The sequence below is a fragment of the Phyllobates terribilis genome, unplaced genomic scaffold (assembly GCF_046119375.1).
Source record: "Phyllobates terribilis strain yellow unplaced genomic scaffold, ASM4611937v1 Scaffold_5__5_contigs__length_657084704, whole genome shotgun sequence".
Classification (NCBI taxonomy): domain Eukaryota; kingdom Metazoa; phylum Chordata; class Amphibia; order Anura; family Dendrobatidae; genus Phyllobates; species Phyllobates terribilis.
In genome coordinates, this window is record NW_027362765.1 from 238,424,082 (window position 1) to 238,445,474 (window position 21,393).

At 43.3% G+C, this 21,393-nt stretch overlaps 1 protein-coding gene across 2 annotated transcripts; it reads left to right on the top strand.

The window, feature by feature from the left end:
* Window positions 1–293: 293 nt before the first annotated feature.
* Window positions 294–20,682, top strand: WBP2 (WW domain binding protein 2). Of its 2 annotated transcripts, none has more exons than XM_073681190.1 (8): window positions 294–453; window positions 5,038–5,146; window positions 5,544–5,679; window positions 5,937–6,029; window positions 6,316–6,444; window positions 14,146–14,271; window positions 18,561–18,637; window positions 20,290–20,682. In XM_073681190.1, the coding sequence occupies exons 1-8, from the start codon at window positions 395–397 to the stop codon at window positions 20,341–20,343; spliced, it is 783 nt and encodes a 260-aa protein (XP_073537291.1). In that variant the 5' UTR covers window positions 294–394; the 3' UTR covers window positions 20,344–20,682. The 2 variants fall into 2 exon arrangements, with proteins under 2 accessions (XP_073537291.1, XP_073537292.1); XM_073681191.1 differs by lacking the exon at window positions 294–453 and adding an exon at window positions 607–888.
* The last annotated feature ends 711 nt before the right edge of the window (window positions 20,683–21,393 follow it).

Genomic DNA, 21,393 nt, shown 5'->3' on the forward strand with positions numbered 1-21,393 from the left:
GCTGGACACCAGCCCCCCCCACCGCACAAACTGGACACCAGCCCCCCCCCACCGCACACACTGGCTGGACACCTGCCCCCGCCCCCTGCACTCCATGGTCACCGCCCCCCCTGCACACACTGGAAACCGGCCCCCCAGCACACACTGAACTGGACACCGGCCCCCCTCCCTCCCCCCTCACTCCATAGTCACTGGACTGGACATCGGCCCCCCGCACACACGTGCACCGGCACTTCCTGTTATTGATTCCATGCTCTGAGCCAATCACGTACAAGCTCAGTCTTCTGTATAAAGCAGAGAGGTGGGGCTATAGCGTTGCTACGTAACCACGCAGCTGTGAACGCTGATTGGCTGCATCCAAGGTGCGGGTGGCGACTTACTGCAAGACAGCAACATGGCGCTGAACAGAAACCATACGGACGGCGGAGGTGTCATAGTCAACAACTGCGAGAGGTGGGTGAGCGCTTCCCGAGCGCATACACGTCCATTATACGTCGCTGTCTACACTATGAGCGCTGTGGCCGAGCTGCGGAGCATCCCAAGTACCAGAATGTCAGAGAGGGCGTGGCTTGGTGTGATTGACGGGGCTTCCCTCCAATCAGGAGGCGTATCTCCTGTCTTGTACAGGTGATGCCTTACGTAGGGGCGATGTCAGATTTGGGGCAGAAAGCAGAATTTGGTTTCTACCATATCACACAGTTACATTATTTATAATTTTCTTGAATTTAGCCATAGTGTCCTCTGTCCTCCCTCATTTAAGAAAATCCGCAGAAGCCGCCATGATTACCTGGTCAGGCGATTGAACCGGATATTGGCAGAATCCGTTACTGCGTTTGACCTGTGAATAAGTGTCACGGACCACATGTAAAGAGAGGCCTGGCAGCAGAGGTGAGCGCGGGCTCATTCATGGGGCAATCTGAGGCACCTAAAGGGAATCTGTCAGCAGCTTTTTGCTATGTAATCTGAGAGCAGCATCATGTAGGGGCAGAGACCCTGATTCCAGCGATGTGTCACTTACTGGGCTGCTTGATTCCGGTTTCATGAAATTAGTTTTTTCTGCTGAAATGAAAGAAGGGAGTACCAAGATTCTATATAACAAATATACATTTACTGAAAACTGCATTAAAAAGAGCACAATTGCTGATTCCGTGAAAGATCCCAAAGCAAGGCTCGAGAGCTGCGGCAAAACAAATAGATGATGGTGTCATATAAGAGAAAATAGTGACCGAACAGCTGTATGTATTAAATTATTCTGTAACTACATGATAGAAGAACGATATATCTTCCATATAGAGTAGTTATATGATGCATTGTTAGGTTATATAAACAGAACATTTGTATGATGTGTGCCAAATGCAGAGCATAAATGTGCATAATCAGATGTTAATACCAGTCACATAGATGCATGTAATGAAACCATAATAATATCTAGAGAGGATGAACAGCCATTATGTTATGTTGGAGCAGTGCACTAGCCAAGATCCCCAACGGGCATTTCGCATGTGTGGCTTCCTCAGGGAGCTTTATCTATCAGCAGCTTTTTGCTATGTAATCTGAGAGAATCATGATGTAGGGGCAGAGACTTACTGAGCTGCTTGGTGCAGGTTTCATAAAACCACTGTTTTCTCTGCTGTTGATGTAGCAGTGCTGTAAATGCTGAGCTCTGCATAACCCCGTTCACACTACTGATTTGCAGCTTCCCGTATACACTGAACATTGTGAACAAGCTGCCAGTTAGTAGCATGGGAGGATTTACACAGATTAGCTGGACTGCCTGGCTTGAGACACCTAGTCCTGCAGTGATAATCTCCTACTGATAAAATACTGATTGTATTGAAACTACAGCAAGCAGCTCAGCAAGTGAAACATTTCTAAAATCAGTCTATCAGTCTCTACATTATGCTGCTCTCAAATTAAATAGCAAAAACCTGCTAACAGATTTCCTTTAAAATGGACCTGTTATTTGATTAAGGACTCGCTCACACAAGCGTATACATCCGATGTTTATTCAGATAGTACTAGGACCAATGTTATTCTATGGGGCATTGCTGATCAGCGCTTTTTGTTGCTCATACCAATTCGGCACGAGAAAAAAAAATCACAGCATGATGCAATTTGCAGCGCAAATTGGATGCCACGCATCAAGTCTATGAAATCATCGGACTGCACTCAGATGACATGTGAGTGCAGTCCAATTTCCGCAAACTCACAGATTGGAAAAGACGGAGAAATTTTGTTCTTCTCCACACCTGTGCTACAATTCTTTCATACTAGAGAATTGGATCACACTAAGTTGACACTCTGATCAAACTCGGATCAGAGTTTGATCAGCGTGTCATTACCATAACCGATCCGATTCGCTCATGTGACCGTAGTTTTAAAGGGAATCTATCAGCAGGTTTTTGCTATGTAATTTGAAGACCGCATGCTGTAGGGGTTAAAACACTGATTTCAGCGATGCCTCTCATCAAGCTCCGTGGTTTAATCATTGCTCGGACACAGTAGTGCGTGCCTCCTTGTCCAGCAACACCCACCTTCTGTGATAGGCACCTCACTGTCTACAGACATTGCATACATGGAGCCTGGTGTGGGCAGGGCTAGCTTCCTCAGCTCTGCTTCATTGTTAAATCTAAAAGTTCTGATCGTGAGAGAATGGCTGCACTCAGTACTCTAAGTGATACATCGTTGGATTCAGTTTCTTTCTGCCTACTTCACCCTGCTCTCAGATGAGATAGCAAAAACCTGCTGACAGATTCCCTGTACAATGTAGTTTTTTAGCTATATGTAAATCTATTCTTTTTAGCTGACAGGGCGGGGTCCTCAACTCTTCTCTGAGAGTCTTCATGAGGACCACACGTATCTGGGAAAAAATACTAGATTTACAAACAGGGAAGAGGGGGGGGGCGATATTTCAGGAACAGAGAAGAGCAGGATCAAAAGGAGAACAGCAACAATAGCAACAGGTAATAACAAATTACATACAGTACTGTGCAAAAGTTTTAATTAAGTGGAAAAAAATGCAGCAAAGTAAGAATGCATTAAAAAATAGAAGTGTAATAGTTAATTTTTATCAGTTAACAGAATGCAAAGTGGATGAACAAAATTGAAATTTAAATCAAATCAATTTTAGGTGTGACCGCTCTTTGCCTTCAAAACAGCCTTCTAGGTACACTTGTACACAGTTTTTGACAGAACTCAGCAGGGAGGTTGTTCCAAACATCTTGGAGAACTAACCACAGATCTTCGGTGGATGTAGGCTTGTGCATGTCCTTCTGTCTCTTCATGTAATCCCAGACAGACATTTAGATTTATCTTTTGTTCATTCACTTCGTTTATTTTTCCTGAATTTAACAAGAAACTATTACCATTTCTATTTTTGAAAGCATTCCTACTCTGCAGCATTTTTCCCCCATGTAAATATATGGTAGATGTCAATAAGGGTTTAAAGGGAATCTGTCAGCAGGTTTCAATATGTGATCTGAGAGCAGCATAACATCGGGCTAGAGAACCTGATCCCAGCGATATATCACTTACTGGGCTGCTTGGTTCAGTTTTGATAGAATCCCTGTTTTCTCTGTTGTAGATGTAGCAGTGGTGAGAATGCTGAGCTCTGTTAACACCGCCCACATTAGTGATTGGCAGTTTCCTGTGTACAGTGTATATTGTCAGCAAGCTGCTAATCAGTGGTGGGGGCAGGGTTACAGAGATTAGCCTGACTGTTATGCATGTGAAATGTAGTCCTGCAGTGATAATCTCCTGCTGGTAAAAAAAAAATGACAACACATAGCCTAGTAATTGACACATCCCTGGAATCAGGCTTACTTGCCCTATATTATCCTGCTCTGAGATTAAAGGGGTTGTTCACTATTCAGACAACCACTTCTGAATCCCTGTGTTTCCCCCCAGTAAAATAATAATACTTATACTCACCTGCAGTGCCAGTGTCGTTCTTATGTCATGCAATCCCTGCAGCCAATCAGCACTGGCTTCACTCTCCTCTCCTACAAACGTAATAGGCATCCAGAGGAAGTGAGAGGTCAGGAGCAGCTCTCAATTCCTCTGGATATCTTTATTTGTCTGAAGGGATGATTGGCCGCAGGGATTGCATGACGTAAAAATGTCACGCAATACCTGGGAGAGCCAGTGCCGACAGAGCTGGAATGCGTATAGGGGCGTATAGGTGTTATTAATTTACTGGGGGGAAACATAGGAATTAAAAAGGGGTTGTCCTAGCAGTAGACAACCTTCTTAAATAGAAAAAAAATGCTGAATTCTGTTCTTCATCAAATAATAATTTATTAGAATCTTTCTGTAGAACTCTGTCTTTTTCTGTTTCTTTGTTATTCCCCCCTAGAAAGTTATGAACATATTGACAACTGGGTGTTACTAGTTGGGGGGGTGTCGATACAGTGTCTGATATTGGCCAATCAACGCTGACAATGCCTAGAGGCACACGACTTTGACAAGCTAAATGGTGACACCTGGTTTTTAATTTATTCATGAATTCCCAGATGAATAACCGAGGAATAGCTAACCACAGAATTTTAGGAAAGATGTCCAGAATTGGTATTTTATAGTGAATGCAAGTGTGTACTAAAACGGACATGTCAAGCGTGATGACCGGTCCTTTCTTAGGATGGGCTACACGGCAACCTTGCAACTTTATAGTATCCTTATAATGCAGCGCACCAAAGTGTAGATGAGTGTGGGCGTGTTGCCACTCGCGTGTTGCCATGTTGCAAAAAGTCCTGCAGGTTTGCATTTCCCGAGACTTCCCGGTAACGATACGATCACATTCATTTTTATGCGACACATCATCCAGATATTGCGATCTTTGACCGCACAATATGTGCCCCTGCCAAAATCTCTTTGTTGCCCCAATCTAAATCAAAATAAAGGTAGGGGGAGAGAGGAAGCAAAAAATAAATCTGAGACTGAACAGTTAAATACAGCCCAACTAATGATTTTGATTTTTTTTCTTTTTTTTGCAGTAATCTATTGCATTTTTGGAAACGTTCACTCTTTTTTTTTTTCCAGTGTCCTGATGTCTTATGAACATGTGGAGCTGGCATTCACTGATATGGAGAATACACCTGATTTTTTTCGTGGGACCAAGAAGGGAAGAGTAATGCTGACGCCCTATAGAGTAAGTGGTTAATGGTTAATCTTTAGAGATTGGTGGCAATGCTTTACATCACAATGCATAAGATAATGCAGTACTACAGGCATGCAGAAAGGTTCATACAATAAAGTAAAGGGGTTCTACCTTAAATGAAAGGTATCACCTATCTACATAATAAAATATAACTTTCTGATCACTGGGATCTCCCTCAATCCCAAGAACGGGGCTTTGATGTGGTGTTTGAATGGAGCACCACCTCTCCATTCATTGTCACTGGCTCTGACGGAGATAGAGTATCCCTTTGTTAATTTGACATATAAACTGTTATAATATTTTAAGTAATATTCTCATTATTGGTATATTTCTAAACAAACAGTAAGAACTTCAGCCTATAGATATAAAGCTACCATTAAACTTGCAGGTGATATTTTCCACTAAAGGAAGGGACCCCATGCAATCATTCATGATGCCATTCTATCTGATGAAAGATTGTGAAATCAAGCAGCCTGTATTTGGAGCCAATTTCATCAAGGGCGCAGTAAGAGCAGAGCCTGGAGGTAAGATGCATATTGTAACTGATTATGCTTTTCCTTTGGCGTGTACACGTGTTGGCGATACAGTAACACGCCCTAAATGGCCTTTGAAGCTAATTTGCATGTTACTTCAAAACTCGATTTCTCATCCTGGTCCATCAGATTACTATGGGACGTCTCATTTTCCTTGTTCTACCACCTGTACAGCCATACCACGAGCATTTCTCCACTTTACATGAAGGTGTACTCCATACCGAGTTCTTTCTGTGCTTGATTTATAGGCGGCTGGGAAGGATCTGCAACATTCAAACTCATTTTTCCTGCTGGGGGAGCTATTGAGTTTGGCCAGCAGATGCTGCAAATGGCCTCACAAGGTAAAGGGACACTGACCTAGAAAATGAATATGTTAGTATGCAGCAGTAATAATGGGGATACCATATCTTTGCCATTACCGGCTTATTTCTATGGGATACCTGGGGTAAGTACCAGACTGTCTCTTGATGTTTGCAGCTAGAGGGAACCAGAAATCCGACAGGTTGGATCTCACTTTGTCCAGTTCCTTATTTTCCCCATGAGATTGCACCACCAGCGGTGTCTTGATTGAGAACGTGCCAGAAAATGTGGCACCCTAATCTTTTGTTCTTAATCCTATGTCTTTAGCTTCAAGAGGGGGACCACCGGCTGATTCTTTTCCATATATGCCTAATGGAGGCTATGCATATCCACCACCTGCAGCCAATGGGATCTATCCTCCTCCATCTGGTTATCCATTCCCCCCACCTCCTACAGGTAACATGCATTACTTATTACATGGTTTCTTTAAAAATAGCGGATTCTTTTTAGTAATCACTGATAGGCCATTTACATTTGAAGATATTTTCCTGTGTAAAAAGGATTGTCTGGGACTTTTGATTAATGGTGAATGTATGATCAGAGTGATCTGACTCCTAAAAACCTTATTAATCATTGATTAAGCATTGGTTTTGCAGACTCAGTGCTATACATACATGTGTGGCTTTTCTGCGCCTCTCAGCAGACTCAAATTACTGTAGCACCAAGAAAATAAGAGCTTTTTCCTGCAAGGTATTTATTTAGCTTAAAAAATGTTAAAAATCGCTTAACCCCTTAAGGACCAAGTCACTTTGTAGGTTAATGACCAGGCCATTTTTTTTCAATTCTGACCACTGTCCCTTTATGAGGTAATAACGCTGGAACATTTAAGCGGATCCCCCTGATTCTGAGATTGTTTTTTCGTGACATATTGTACTTCATGATTGTGGTAAAATTTCTTCGATATGATTTGCGTTTATTTGTAAAAAAAAAAAACGGAAATTTGGCGACACTTTTGAAAAATCTTCAAACTTTGAATTTTCATGCCCTGAAATCATAGAGATATGTCACACAAAATAGTTAGTAAATAACATTTCCCACATGTCTACTTTACATCAGCACAATTTTGGGGGGAAAAAAAGGGTTAAAAATTGACCAGCGATTTCTCATTTTTCCAACAAAATTGACATAACCATTTTTTTAGGAACCACATCACATTTGGAGTGACTTTGAGGTGTCTATATGACAGAAAATACCCAAAAGTGACACCATTCCAAAAACTGCACCCCTCAAGGTGCTCAAAACCACATTCAAGAAGTTTATTAACCCTTCATGTGATTTACAGGAACTGGCGCAATGAGGAAGAAAAAAATTAACATTTAACTTTTTTTCACAAAAAAATAAATTTAGACCCAATTTTTTTTATTTTCACAAGGGTAACAGATAAAAATGGACCTCAAAATGTATTGTGCAATTACTCCTGAGCATGCTGATAACCGATATTAAATATTAATGTCACTTTTCTGGTGAGGTGCCCATACTTATGCACCTGTCAAATTTTGTTTGAATGCAGATTGCACATTTTCTGTTAGCACAATAAACCTCATTTCAAGGCAGAAACATTACTGTGTCCAACAGTTATTACATATATCAAACTGAAATAGCTGTTGCAAAAACACCAATTTCTATAAAACATTAAGCTTAAGATTAATAGGGGTGCCCAAACTTTTTCATATAACTGTATCCCATCCTAATTATGAAAGAATCACAATATTCTGGTAAAACAGAGAAAAGATTTACTAGATAGATAGATAGATAGATACAGGTGCTTCTCACAAAATTAGAATATCATCAAAAAATTAATTTATGTGAGTTCTTCAATGCAAAAAGTGAAACTCATGTATAATATTCAGTCATTACAAACATAGTGATCTATTTCAAGTGTTTATTTCTGTTAATGTTGATGATTATGGCTTACAGCCAATGAAAACACAAGTCATTATCTCAGTAAATTAGAATACTTTATAACAACAGCTTGAAAAATGTTTTTAAAATCCGAAATGTTGGCCTACTGAAATGTATGTTCAGTAAATGCACTCAATACTTGGTCGGGGCTCCTTTTGCATCAATTACTGCATCAATGCGGCGTGGCATGGAGGCGATCAGCCTGTGGCACTGCTGAGGGGTTATGGAAGCCCAGGTTGCTTTGATAGCAGCCTTCAGCTCTTCTGCATTGTTGGGTCCGATGTTTCTCATCTTCCTCTTGACAATACTCCATAGATTCTCTATGGGGTTAAGGTCAGGCGAGTTTGCTGGCCAATCAAGCACAGTGATACTGTTGTTTTTAGACCAGGTATTGGTACTTTTGGCAGTGTGGACAGGTGCCAAGTCCTGCTGGAGAATGACATTTCCATCTCCAAAAAGCTTGTCGGCAGAGGGAAGCATGAAGTGCTCTAAAATTTCCTGGTAGACGGCTGAACTGACTTTGGTCTTGATAAAACACAGATGACATGGCTCCCCAAACCATCATTGATTGTGGAAAATTCACTCTAGACCTCAAGCAGCTTGGATTGTGTGCCTCCTGAAAAAATTGTTCCCATTATTACATTATTAGGAAGTGGGTCTCCCATACTGTTTGCCTATGCAGTGAATGCAACGGCTGCCAAAAATTTGGAGGCGCTCCAATGCTCCTTGCAAGAGACGTAGATATGGTGATATGGTAGTTATGGTGGTGGAAGATGAGGAGAAGGAGGAGGACAAGAGCAAATAGACAAAATCAGGAAGCATATACCCATGTCTGGGTGTGAAGACAAAGGTGCATAGGAATAGAGTTAGACCTCCCAAAAAAAAAACACTGTATTTGAGTTTAGGTTATGCTGCTATCATTCGGTGGTGTTGAGAAGTCTGGTCCAATCCAGCACTTGTTAATTTTTATAAGAGTCAGCCTGTCAGCATTTTCAGTTGACAGGCGGATGCGCCTATCGGTTATAATTCGACCAGCGGCGCTAAAAACCCGCTCTGACAAAACGCTAGCGGCAGATCAGGACCTCCAAGGCGTAGAGAGCCAGTTCATGCCACGTGTCCAGCTTGGATACCCAATAATTATAAGGCACGGAGGAATCACGGAGGACGTTGGTACGGTCGGCATCTTCCGAAACTTTTCCCTCCTTGTGAGAGTACAGCCTCAGGGCCTGTGCGATCGGAGGGTCTGAGAAAACTGTTCCAGATCTTTGACAATGTTACCTTGCCTCTGCTGGATTGGATTTGTCTCTCTCTCGCCTGTATTCCTTGGTTGTCCAACGAACTGTGACCTCTGCCGCCAGCGTTTTCAGATGGGAATTTTTTAAATAATTCTGCAACAAGGGCCTTCTGGTACTGCCCCATTTTATTAGGCCTGTCCGGCACGGGAATATGAGACAGAAAATTCTCCTTGTAGCGTGGGTCTAGAAGTGTCACAAACCAATAATGACTGTCACCCAAAATGTGGACAATGCGAGGGTCACGGGAAAGGCAGCATAACATAAACTCGGCCATGTGTGCCAGACTGCTAACAGGCAAGACTTCCATGTCCTCACCAAGAGGACGACTGACCATACTCTCCTCCTTATTTTCCTCCTCCCTGTCCTCAGGCCATCCACGCTGAACAGACGGTATGACAGTTGTGCATGTAGTACCGTCTATAGCGCAGGAAACTAGCTCCTGTTCTTCCTCCTCCTCTTCCTCATTGTCACCCAATCCACGTTGGGATGAGATGAGGCTGGGCTGGGTGGAATCACCCCTGCATGGTTCCTTGCTCCATCTCATCGTACTCCGTTTGCAATGAATCCTCTTTAATTGTGAGCAGAGAGTGTTTCAGAAGACAGAGAAGCGGGATGGTGACGCAAATTATGGCGTCATCGCCGCTCACCACCTTGGTGGAGTCCTCAAAGTTTTGGTGGATGGTACAGATGTCTGACATCCATGTTCACTCCTGAGGTCTTATGTGTGGAGTCTGACCTGAATACCGACGGCCTTGTTGATGCTAGTAGTCAACAACTGCCCTCTTCTGCTCACAAATCCTACCCAACATCTACAATGTAGAGTTCCAACGCGTGGGGACATCGCACACCAGTCAGTGAGCTGGAAGCTGCAAACGCTGCTGAAGCATGGCAAGGGTGGCGGAAGCTGTAGCTGAGTTTCTAAAATGGGCACACACATGGCTTACTTTGACAAGCAGATCTGGGTAGGTTTTGAGAAACCGCTGAACCACGAGATTGAGCACATGGGCCAGGCATGGTACGTGTGTGAGCTCGCCTAGCTTCAGAGCCGCCACCAGGTTCCGGCCATTGTCACACGACCATTCCTGGTTGTAGGGTCAGCGGTGTCAGCCACAGATCTGCCTGCTCTTTCAGAGCTGTCCACAACTCTTCAGCATTGTGCGGTTTGTCACCTAAGCATATTACCTTCAGCACAGCCTGTTGCCGCTTGGTCGATGCAGTGCTTCAGTGCGTCCAGCTTGTGACTAATGTGGTCATTTCAGAGATGGAGGCAGAGGAGGAGGTGCAGGAGCTGTAGAATATGGGGACAACTCTGACACAATCCTCGGCATCGGGAGGACGTGTTCTGTCCCTAGGTCCGACTGGATCCCGGCTTCCATTATATTAACCCAGTATGCCTTCAGCGAGATGTACCGTCCCTGCTGTCACACCAGGTGTGAATGCAACACAGAAGTGAAAGGGAGCCCAGACACTAGGGAAAGGGGGAAGATGTGACCTCCTAATCTGGACTAGTGTCACCCTGACTCCCTCTAACGTCCCTATACAGCCTCCGCAGCTGTCGCCGATCACATGTCTCGCCCTACTATCCCTGGCGTAAGGCTAAAGCTGGGGGTGGAAGGAGATGAGCACGTCAACCTCTACTAGCACTCTAAAGACAAAAGGGGAAGACAACACAGGGAAATAATAACTTAGCTTTAGAAGAACTTCAACAGGGCATGTGGCCTCAAGACTCCAAAGAGGACGAGATGCTGCTACAGCCAAGTTCCAAGTAGACACACCAGGTATATATACACCCAGACTAAAGGGAGGCAGTTTCTGGGTCCTAAACACAGCCTCCTATCTAGGCAGCTGTCTACATTGCCAAACGTGGAGACCGCCTGCAAACTACTGCAGGGTGACTGTCTGTCACCTCTGACACACCCGTGACACCTGCCCACAAGCACTTGTCCACGTGTCCTTGGTTAGGTGGACTTTCCCTGTAACTGCATTGTTGAGGGCACGGCTATTGTTGTGGGACACGTGCTCGTGTAATGCGAGGACAGCACACCAGGAGAAATAGTGGCAGCTGGGGACAGAGTACCGAGGGTCGGCTACCGCCATCAGGTTGCGAAAAGCCTCCCTCTCCATGAGCCTAAAAGGCAACATTTCGAGCTCAAGCATTCGCGAAATGTGTGAATTTAGTAGTATGGCCGGTGGGGTGTTGGCTGCATATTTGCACTTGCGTTTCAAGGACTGGGGTAGGGACAACTGAATGCTGCCCTGGGACAAGGATGTGGACGTGCTTGCTGATGGTGCTAGTTAAAAGTGTGCAATAACAGGTGCAGGGCGGGAGGCATCTTCGCATGCGCCATGGACAGGGGATTGGCGTGCATGCACAACTGCAGAAGAATCAGTGATGTCACCCGCAGACACTGTTTCTGGACCCTAGGGTTCGGCCCACTTAGTCGGGTGCTTTGCTACCATGTGCCTGATCACGCTGGTGGTGGTCAGGCTGCTAGTTTTGCTACCCCTGCTGATGCTGGCCTGGCAGGTGGTTCAAATGGCCTTTTTGGGGTTATCTGCAGAGTCTGTAAAAAACAACCAGACTTGGGAAGACCTAACAGTTATAATGGCAACTTCCTTCGTGTTGGCGTTACAGGAAACTCTTTCCCACCTTGTGTCTGCGGCCACCACACTCCTTCATCCTGCCTGTTGTGGTGCTACGCCTCCCTCCCCCTGTGTGCTGCTGTCCTCGCACTGCATGACCCTCTGCCAGGTTGGGTCAGTTACCATATCATCCACCACCTCGTCTTCCACTTCTGCACCCTGGTCCTCCTCCTGACTTTCTGGCAATTGTGTCTCATCATCATCATCATCATCCACCTCTTGCGACAGTAATTGCATTTTCCCACCGTTGCCTTCATGTGACAATGGCTGCTCAAATATTTGGGCATCCCTACACGTGTTCTCCTCTTCACCCGCTTGAAGCTGACCGGGCGAGAGGCCCGAATCTACAAATGGAAAAGTGAACTTTTCTTCGGAGTGTCCAAGTGTGGGATCCGTTGTCTCCGGGCACTCGGCATAGTGGGAGGAAGGAGGATCAGGGTGAGGAATATGCGGTCCAGACTCACGGCTACTGAGACTTGACTGTGTGGAAGACAGGGTGGTGGTGGTGTTGGCAAAGTGACTGGAAGCATTATCTGCTATCCAACCAAAAAATTTTGACACTGCTCTGTGTTCAATAGTGGTGTTCTGCGGTCCCCTAGTAATTGGGACAGGAAGGTCAGGCGAGAAGATGTGGGTGTTTGTTGTGGCACAATTTCAGCTTGCCCTCGGCCTCGACCTCTGCATGCACCATCACGTCCACTTCCCCGTCCCTTGCCACGCACCTTGCCCATTTTAAATGGATGACAATATTTTCCACATTCACTACAAATGGCTGTATTTGAACCGCAGTTATATGTGATACGTCTGATGGAGAACCGCGGTTTTAAGTATCAGGCCTATAGTTTACTAATACTATTCTTCACAGCGACCTCGTGTGAATAGCTTCACCGACACACAGCAACGAAATGGAAGTCAGAAATGGCTGATTTTGGAACACAGTTATATGTGATACGTCTGACGGAGAACCACGATTTTAAAAAGCGGGCCTGTAGTTTACTAATACTATTCTTCAGAATGACCTCGTGTGAATAGCTTCACTGACACACTGCAACAAGATGGAAACGGAGGCCAATATTTTCCACGTTCAGTTCAAATTTCCGGATTTTTATTGCTGTAATATGGAAAAGATCTGGCTGTATTCTGCAGTGCTAACAAGCAAATGCGGCAGAAAAAACGTGTACTCTGGATTGTTTTGTAAACAAATTATCAGGATTAAGATTAAAAAATTATCCCTGGTCCCTGATATCTGGGGCTATGTCTACAAATATCTGTAATAGCAGGATGCAGCTTTCCTCACTGACTGATTGCACAGCTCTCCTGTCCACACAATGGCTGCTGGCGGAGTAACATTGGATCTGTCCTCAGTCTCCTCCAATAGAAAAGCAGCTTTCTCATGTGACTTTTTCAATTGGACAAGACTGAGGACAGGTCTTTTCACATGTTTCTCCACCAGCATTTGTGTGGACAGAAGTGCTTTGCAGTCTGTGAGGAAAGTTGCACTAACAAGAGCAAAAGGAGAATCTGGCATACCTATTTAATAACAAGTGCCAGAAAGTCATGTCCCCAACACATCTAACAAAATAGAGATAATATGGCCGACCCCGATAACTCATTCTGCAACCAGCAATAGACAATACAATACAGCGGCTATAGGAGGTAAACGGTGTAAAATGTTTAATGAAATCCAATTGCAAAAATTATTTTTAACACCAAGTACATGCATTTAAAGTAAGAAAAACAATTGTCCTCAGAGAACCACTTTAGCATGTTATTTCTAAGTAGAATAAATACCTTGCGGAAAGAAGCTCTGTTTTTGCGTTACTATTCACTATTGTGGGATTTTGGCCTGTGTTCTCTACAGTTTCCATAGAATGATGAGAAAGCTGAAATTATTCCCCTATTAGAAGCGCAGCAAATGAAAAAGTAACCTTTTTGGAATTTAGAAAAAAATGTAGATTGCTAGAACTTCTAAGCCAAGCTCCTTGATTGTGCATTACTCTACGATATTGTGTGTATCATTAGAATATTTTAATACCATATTGAGATAAATTCAACAAAAAGTTGACCTGCTACCATACATGCTGCCATATGATGAAGTAAATAATATGACCATACAGTGGCATGCATTTACTACATTTTTAAGCAACTAGATTCTAATAATTAAACTCTGCTTTCACTGGAGATAAGGGTTTCTTCATTTCCTTACATTACACACTAGCGCAGAATGTTCTGATGTATTTCCTATATTGTTTTACAGATTTTTACCCAGGGCCATCTATGCAAGACAGTAATCTGGCATACATGCATCCCCCTCCACCTCCTTACCCAGGACCCATGGGACCACCCGTTGCTTCTGCTCCTGATTTTCCTTCTACTCCAGCAGGTAGGAGTCCACATGTCCTTTTCTTTCCATTTTTGAGACTAAGTCACTGCAGGAAAACCATATAAAAATACAGAAGCAAGTTCTAGGAACTGTTTTCTAAACTGTAAAACTGATGTAAAAAATGCATGCATTTTAAGCCACTTTTATTATATCATCTTTCTACACTTATGGAAATACCCTTACAACAAAGAAACAACTGTATTAAGAAGACTTGTACTTAAAGGGAATCTGTCAGTAGGATCAACCCTTCTAAGCCGTCTATATAGGCATGTACGTCATAGGAAGCTGAATAAAGTGATACCTTGATATCTGAGATCCGATGTCTTATTTCAGAGAAATCCACGTTTTTCTTATATGCAAATGAGCTGTTAAGAGACTGGACATACATCTCCATTTAAATCTGTCTACAGAATGAAAGGGGTCGTTACCAGTGTTGTTACCACAATGGTCACAGAAATAACTTGAATTTGACAAAAGTAATAATAAATTAAAAATCTATGAAAATTAACTAATAAAAGTCAGACATTACTTTTCAACCCTGCTTCCACAGAATTTAAAAAAAATAAACTCATGAAATAGGCCTGGACAGAAATGATGGTACCCTTAACTTAATATTTTGTTAAACAACCTTTTGAGGCAATCACTGCAATCAAACGATTCCTGTAACTGTCAATGAGACTTCTGCACCTCTCGACAGGTATTTTGGCCCACTCCTCATGAGCAAACTGCTCCAGTTGTCTCGTGTTTGAAGGTTGCCTTTTCCAGACGGCATGTTTCAGCTCTTTCCAAAGATGCTCAATAGGATTTAGGTCACGACTCATAGAAGGCCACTTCAGAATAGTCCAATGTTTTAGCCATTCTTGGGTGTTTTTAGCTGTGTGTTTTGGGTCATTATCCTGTTGCAAGACCCATGACCTGCAACTGAGACCAAGCTTTCTGACACTGGGCAGCACATTTCTCTCTAGAATCCCTTGATAGTCTTGAGATTTCATTGTACCCTGCACAGATTCAAGACACCCTGTGCCAGATGCAGCAAAGCAGCCCCAGAACATAAAACAGCCTCCTCTATATTTCACAGTAGGGACAGTGTTCTTTTCTTGATATGCTTCATTTTTCCGTCTGTGAACATAGAGCTGATGTGCCTTGCAAAAAACTTCCATATTTGTCTCATCTGTCCATAGGAAATTCTCCCAGAAGCTTTGTGGCTTGTCCACATGTAGTTTAGAAAATTCCAGTCTGGCTTTTTTCTGAATTTTTTTCAACAATGGTGTTCTCCTTGGTCATCTCCCATGAAGTCCACTTTGGATCAAACAACGACGGATGGTGCGATCTGGCACTAATGTTCCTTGAGCTTAAAGTTCACCTTTAATCTCTTTAGAAGTTATCCTGGGCTCTTTTGTTACCATTCATTCGTATTATCCGTCTCTTTGATTTGTCAGCAATTTTCCTCCTGCGGCCACGTCCAGGGAGGTTGGCTACAGTCCCATGGATCTTAAATTTCTGAATAATATGTGCAACTGTAGTCCCAGGAACATAAAGCTGCTTGGAGATGGTCTTATAACCTTTACTTTTAACATGCTTGTCTATAATTTTCTTTCTAATCTCCTGAGACAACTCTTTCCTTTGCTTCCTCTGGTCCATGTTGAGTGTGGTACACACCATGTCACCAAACAGCACAGTGAGTATCTGTAGCCCTACATACAGGCCCACTGACTTATTACAAGATCGTAGACACCTGTGATGCTAATTAGTGGACACAGCTTGATTTAACATGTACCTTTTGTCACATTATTTTCAGGGGTACCATCATTTCTGTCCAGGCCTATTTCATGAGTTTAATCTTTTTTTTTAATTCTGTGGAAGCAGGGTTGAAAAGCAATGTCTGACTTTCATTTGTTCATTTTCATAGATTTTTAATTTATTATTACTTTTATCAGATTCCAGTTATTTCTGTGACCATTGTGGGTTTTTCTTCCATTAAACGAGGGGTACCAACAATTTTGACCACGTGTGTATCTGACCCTTCCGAGAGAGAGTGGATAGAGTACCATGAGTGATCTTTCTGACTCAGTAAGGAATTTGATGGTCCGACACCTTCCTTGGGAAGTGAAAAGAATATCCTCTAGTCCTCTACTATGATCTACCCTTAAGAGAAGGCACAGCCCTAGCCACTGTTACAGTATGCACTGCTGAGAGGACTGAGCTAGCTGTTCTGACTCATTCAGAAGAAAAGTAAGGGTACTGTCTGGCTCACATGACTGGTACACTCTTATAAACAAACTGTGTTTGTTGGTCTAAATAACTGTGGAAAGAGGTCAGAGCACCAGAAGGTGCAACTTGCACTATCTGGATTGCCTGTGCAGCATGCCCTTTAGAGCGGCATCCGTTGGTGGTTCTGACTCGGTTGAGGGAAGTGGGCAGTGCACCTCTAGATCATTTGTGCAAATTTTTCATTATAGAGAATTGTCTCAGTGGGTCTGACTCACCCAGGGAAGGGGTCAGAGTGCCATGTTGATCACTTTTGTAATGTGTGACATACCTGTTGTGTGAGGTGGTCAAAACACCATCCGGGCTTCGGGATCACCTGTGGTATACGCTTAACTGTAAGGTCTCATGAGGTGGTTCCAACTCAATCTAGAAGCTAGTCCAAGTAGCCTTTGCATTGCAGGGTCACCTACGGGATACGCCCAAATGCAAGATCTCAGCTGGTGGGTCTGACTCGCTCTGGTACATGGTCAGTCATCTGGGATGCAGGGTCATCTGCAGGATTTTATTCTCTATGAGGTGTCAGCTAATGAGTCTGACTCACTCTGAAAGGTGGTCAGAGTAGCCTCTGGGTTGCAGCATTGTCTGGGGGCTTCTCTCTGCTGTAAGGCCTCTATTGGTGGGTCTGACTCACCCTAGGATGTAGTAGAGTGCCTGGGGCTGGAAAGGAAATCGTTAGATGCTCCATTATAGTGCAATGACACCTTTAATCTGTTAATCCGGTCCCTATTGAGACAAGGCTACTGCTCTTGACATGGGCTGTGGGGGATCCTAAGTGGGCATTGCCAGAGGAAACAGACAGGTGCAAGCAGCATACTCTGCTTCAGGTTGACCCAATGAAAATTTGCACTTCCATGACGCATCGGCATAATGGGTAACCAGGACATGCTAGGCAGGCTTCCGTGCGCTCTGTTTTCTGGGCTCAGACATGATGAGACACAGAAGGCAGACAGATAAGAAACACAGAAAAGATAACTGGTGCCAGGAAAGAGGGAGAACTGCTGGGTCACGCAAAGTGATGGTACTCCAGCAGACAAACAGCCTTCCCGGTCCCGGAGTGTGACGCCGCTCCGCTGGGGGTGTGGGTAGTGACGCTGGGCGAGCTCAGGCAGGAGAAATTCACCACACACTCTTATTTCAGGTGATGCAAAGCATTTTATTTTCAGTAAAGACATATGTGTGCAAAAGGTGCTGGGAGATGTGCGACTGAGATACATTAGACTCCTCCAGGGTCTTTATCACGATGTGAACAAAATAGATAAACATAGTTAATTACATATCTATAATCCATGTCCCAGGTATTATATACAATATATATCCCTGGGCTAATCAAGCTCAAAAGTAGAAGAGCAATGGGTGCCAACTGTAAAGTGTTCAAGATGTATAGGTAGATACATATATGCAAAAGGATTACATCTAGTGGAAATGGGCACAGGGTGAGGACAACCATGGATGATAGAGAATAAGAGATTTTAGGTACCAGAGGGAGTAAAGCGAAAGATGTACAGGTAGGTATTAGGTAAGTAGGTCATGCGTAAGAAATATCAAATTCCTACAAAGTTAGGTAGGTCACACACTGGAGGTATGCAGCTCTCATTTAGGTAGTTCACACATAGGAAATATGTGGGTCCTGTGTGTGTAGGTATATTGTGGTTGTGGGTTAATTATATAGGATTCCACTGGGCGAACAGAGGCAGCAACCGTGAAGAGGCCAGTGGCGAGGTGCAGCCAGAAGTCGGCAGGTGTTTGTGGATATGCGACCCCTTAGCAGTGTGATGCGGCCGGCGGCAGAAATGAGGCAGGGAAGTGCTGCTGTCAGCAAAGTCCCTGGGAGCATTGTCCTCAGACTCCAGGAAAATGGGCACCAAGAGGAAGGGATAGAGGATGGAAGGCAGACAGCGCGAGAAAGTGTGATTGACACCTATACGTGCATTACTATGCTCTCTGCATATTACCACTGTAATGAATTGTATAACACATGCTGCTCTTTCTGATTCTTACTCTTGCTTTTGCTTGTTATCTAGCTGAGGCCAAGGCTGCAGAAGCGGCTGCCAGTGTTTATAACAGTCAGACCAACCCTCCACATGTTTACATGCCACCGGTAAGTCTCTTAATAGGTAGTTGATGCTGCAAGTAAAGGTGGAAATAGAACCAAAAAAGGGTTTATAAAATTAATGGTCTATTGTTGGGATATTCCAAGAATGATAACCTAGGATATAAACCAGGGCTGTGGAGTCGGTAATCCAAACCTTTGACTCCGACTCTGACTCCTCAATTTCCATGACACCGACTCCACGACTCCGACTCCCTCATACATGGCTCATGTTTAAGTGATAAATTTACTGTAGCACAGATTAATGTCGGTCTATTTTATACTGACTCTGACTCCACAGCCCTGAATAAACAATGAATGTATGCCCTACCCTGTAGTAGATAAGTAAATAGTATTACACGTAAAAACATAGGGTACTTATTTGGCTTTTTTTTTTCATACAAAAAAGTGTAAAAGCTATCCCACTGTGACAAGGTGTACCCAATCAGGATGGTCCCTAACTCTAGTAGAGAGGTTAACTATGTGCCAGCAGGCCTCAAAATATATATGGGGGCAGTGAAGGATCTTGGTATGACCGTTCCACTTCTGCCCAAGGAAAGCTAAACAGACAAGATGCACAGCTCAAAGGGGGGGAGGGGTTGGGGGCACACGCTCAAATGTATAAAGTACAAAGGACTAAAGCAAAACCGAAAGCATGGGCCAGAACACATATTTGTATAAGTGCAATGTGTAGGGGTGCACATTCACACTGTGGTCATGAACAGAAAAATATAACCTAGCATAAAAACAATGAATGTATATCCTGCAGTAAGTAAATAGTAGTAATACATGTAAAAAAAAACAAAAAAAAAACATTGGGTCCTTAGATGACATTCTTTCTATCAAAAAAGCGTAAAAACCATTCCACCACGACAAGGTGTACCTAATCAGGATAGACCATAACTAACTCTAGTAATTCACCTTGCTGTGTCCCAGCAGACCTCAAAATAGGTGGTGGCCAAGATTACCTAGACCTGACTGTTTTACACATGCTTGTGGGAAGCTAAATAGACAAAGTGCACAGCCCAAAGAAGGGAGCAGTGGGGGTAGCACACTTCCAAATGTACAAGGAACTTAAACAACAGAAAATATCCAACAATATCAAATCGGTGGGAGTCTGAGTTTTGGCAGCCCCTAAGATCAGCTATTTGATGGCCATAATTACAGCTTTGTTGCAGTTCTGGAACATGGCAGTTCTGCAGGATAATGGGCTCCTGTTTGCTTCACATTCGATTCTTCTCCAATCTTTGGCATTAGTGCTTGTTTGTCTTTTTTCTCAACACATTTTTTTGCGACCCTGTTGACGATCTGCAACAAAACTGGATGATTCTGTGATCATGCCCCAATATTTTAGCAATTTTAAGATTGCTGCATCTCTCTGTAAGACTTGTAACAATTTTGACTTCTCAATCAGTTAAATCTCTTATTGGCCCATTTTACCTGCGGAAAACAATCTGCCTAATAATTCTGCACACCTTGATAAAGGGGGCTCTTATCCTTAGGCCTCACCCTTCTCATAACACAAATCTAGATCACCTGATCTGCTTCATTCAATTGGGCACAGTGTAGACATCAAGATGATGGGTCTGACAACTAAAGTGCTGTTGGGTCAGTAAAGTTACAACAATGAAGTTATAGGACTCTTGTTTGTTTTCTTGCAGGACCTTCCTCCTCCACCTCCCTATTTCCCCCCGGATGACAAGAAGAACCAGTAAGGGTTATTTGAGGGGTTTTTATAAGGAGGACCTGCCATCCAACACCTCAAGGATCAGATCTTCTATAGACCTTGAGAACTGACAGCTCATAGGACAAAAGTACATTACTGGGGGTGTCAGGCAGAGGAACCCTTAATTACCTCTAAATCTCATATAGCCCATTGTATAACCATGGTTCCTTGCAGTATTGGCATTCAACACTGTAGCACCTCTGAGTTATACCATAGCTAACATGTCTGAGTGCATCTTGCTATACAGAGCATGTTCTAATGCTAATTCCTGAAGCCTGATTGCTGTGCATATGCAAATAATTCAATAAAAAAATGTTGAAAGTTGTAATTATTTATGCCCTTAAATATATTGTGCATAATATACTGAAAGCATGACTTATTACTTTTGATGGACTTGTGTGGGTACTGAGTCAATGTGTCCTTTTTCTACTTTCACATAAAGAATTGCCTGTACAGTCATGGCCAAAAGTTTTGAGAATGACACCAAAATTATATTTTCACATGATCTGCTGGCCTCTGGTTTTTATTAGTGTTTGTCTGATGTTTATATCACATACAGAAATATAATTGCAATCATATTATGAGTACCAATAGGTTATATTGACAGTTAGAATGAGTTAATGCAGCAAGTCAATATTTGCAGTGTTGCCCCTTCTTCTTCAAGACCTCTGTAATTCTCCCTGGCATGCTCTCAATCAACTTTTGAACCAAATCCTGACTGATAGCAGTCCATTCTTGCATAATCAATGCTTGCATTTTGCCAGAATTTGTTGGTTTTTGTTTGTCCACCCGTCTCTTGATGATTGACCACAAGTTCTCAATGGGATTAAGATCTGGGGAGTTTCCAGGCCATGGACCCAAAATCTCTATGTTTTGTTCCATGAGCCATTTAGTTATCACCTTTGCTTTATGGCAAGGTGCTCCATCATGCTGGAAAAGGCATTGTTGGGCGCCAAACTGCTCTTGGTCGGTTGGGAGAAGTTGCTCTTGGAGGACATTCTGGTACCATTCTTTATTCATGGCTGTGTTTTTAGGCAAG

What these genes read in the sequence shown, in the direction of transcription:
- WBP2 (XM_073681190.1), top strand. Translation starts at nt 395, where the DNA reads ATGGCGCTGAACAGAAACCATACGGACGGCGGAGGTGTCATAGTCAAC. An exon ending in AGTAAGAGCAGAGCCTGGAG is followed by an intron (nt 5,680 to 5,936) that starts GTAAGATGCATA and finishes CTTGATTTATAG; the next exon opens with GCGGCTGGGAAGGATCTGCA. An exon ending in GCTGCAAATGGCCTCACAAG is followed by an intron (nt 6,030 to 6,315) that starts GTAAAGGGACAC and finishes CTATGTCTTTAG; the next exon opens with CTTCAAGAGGGGGACCACCG.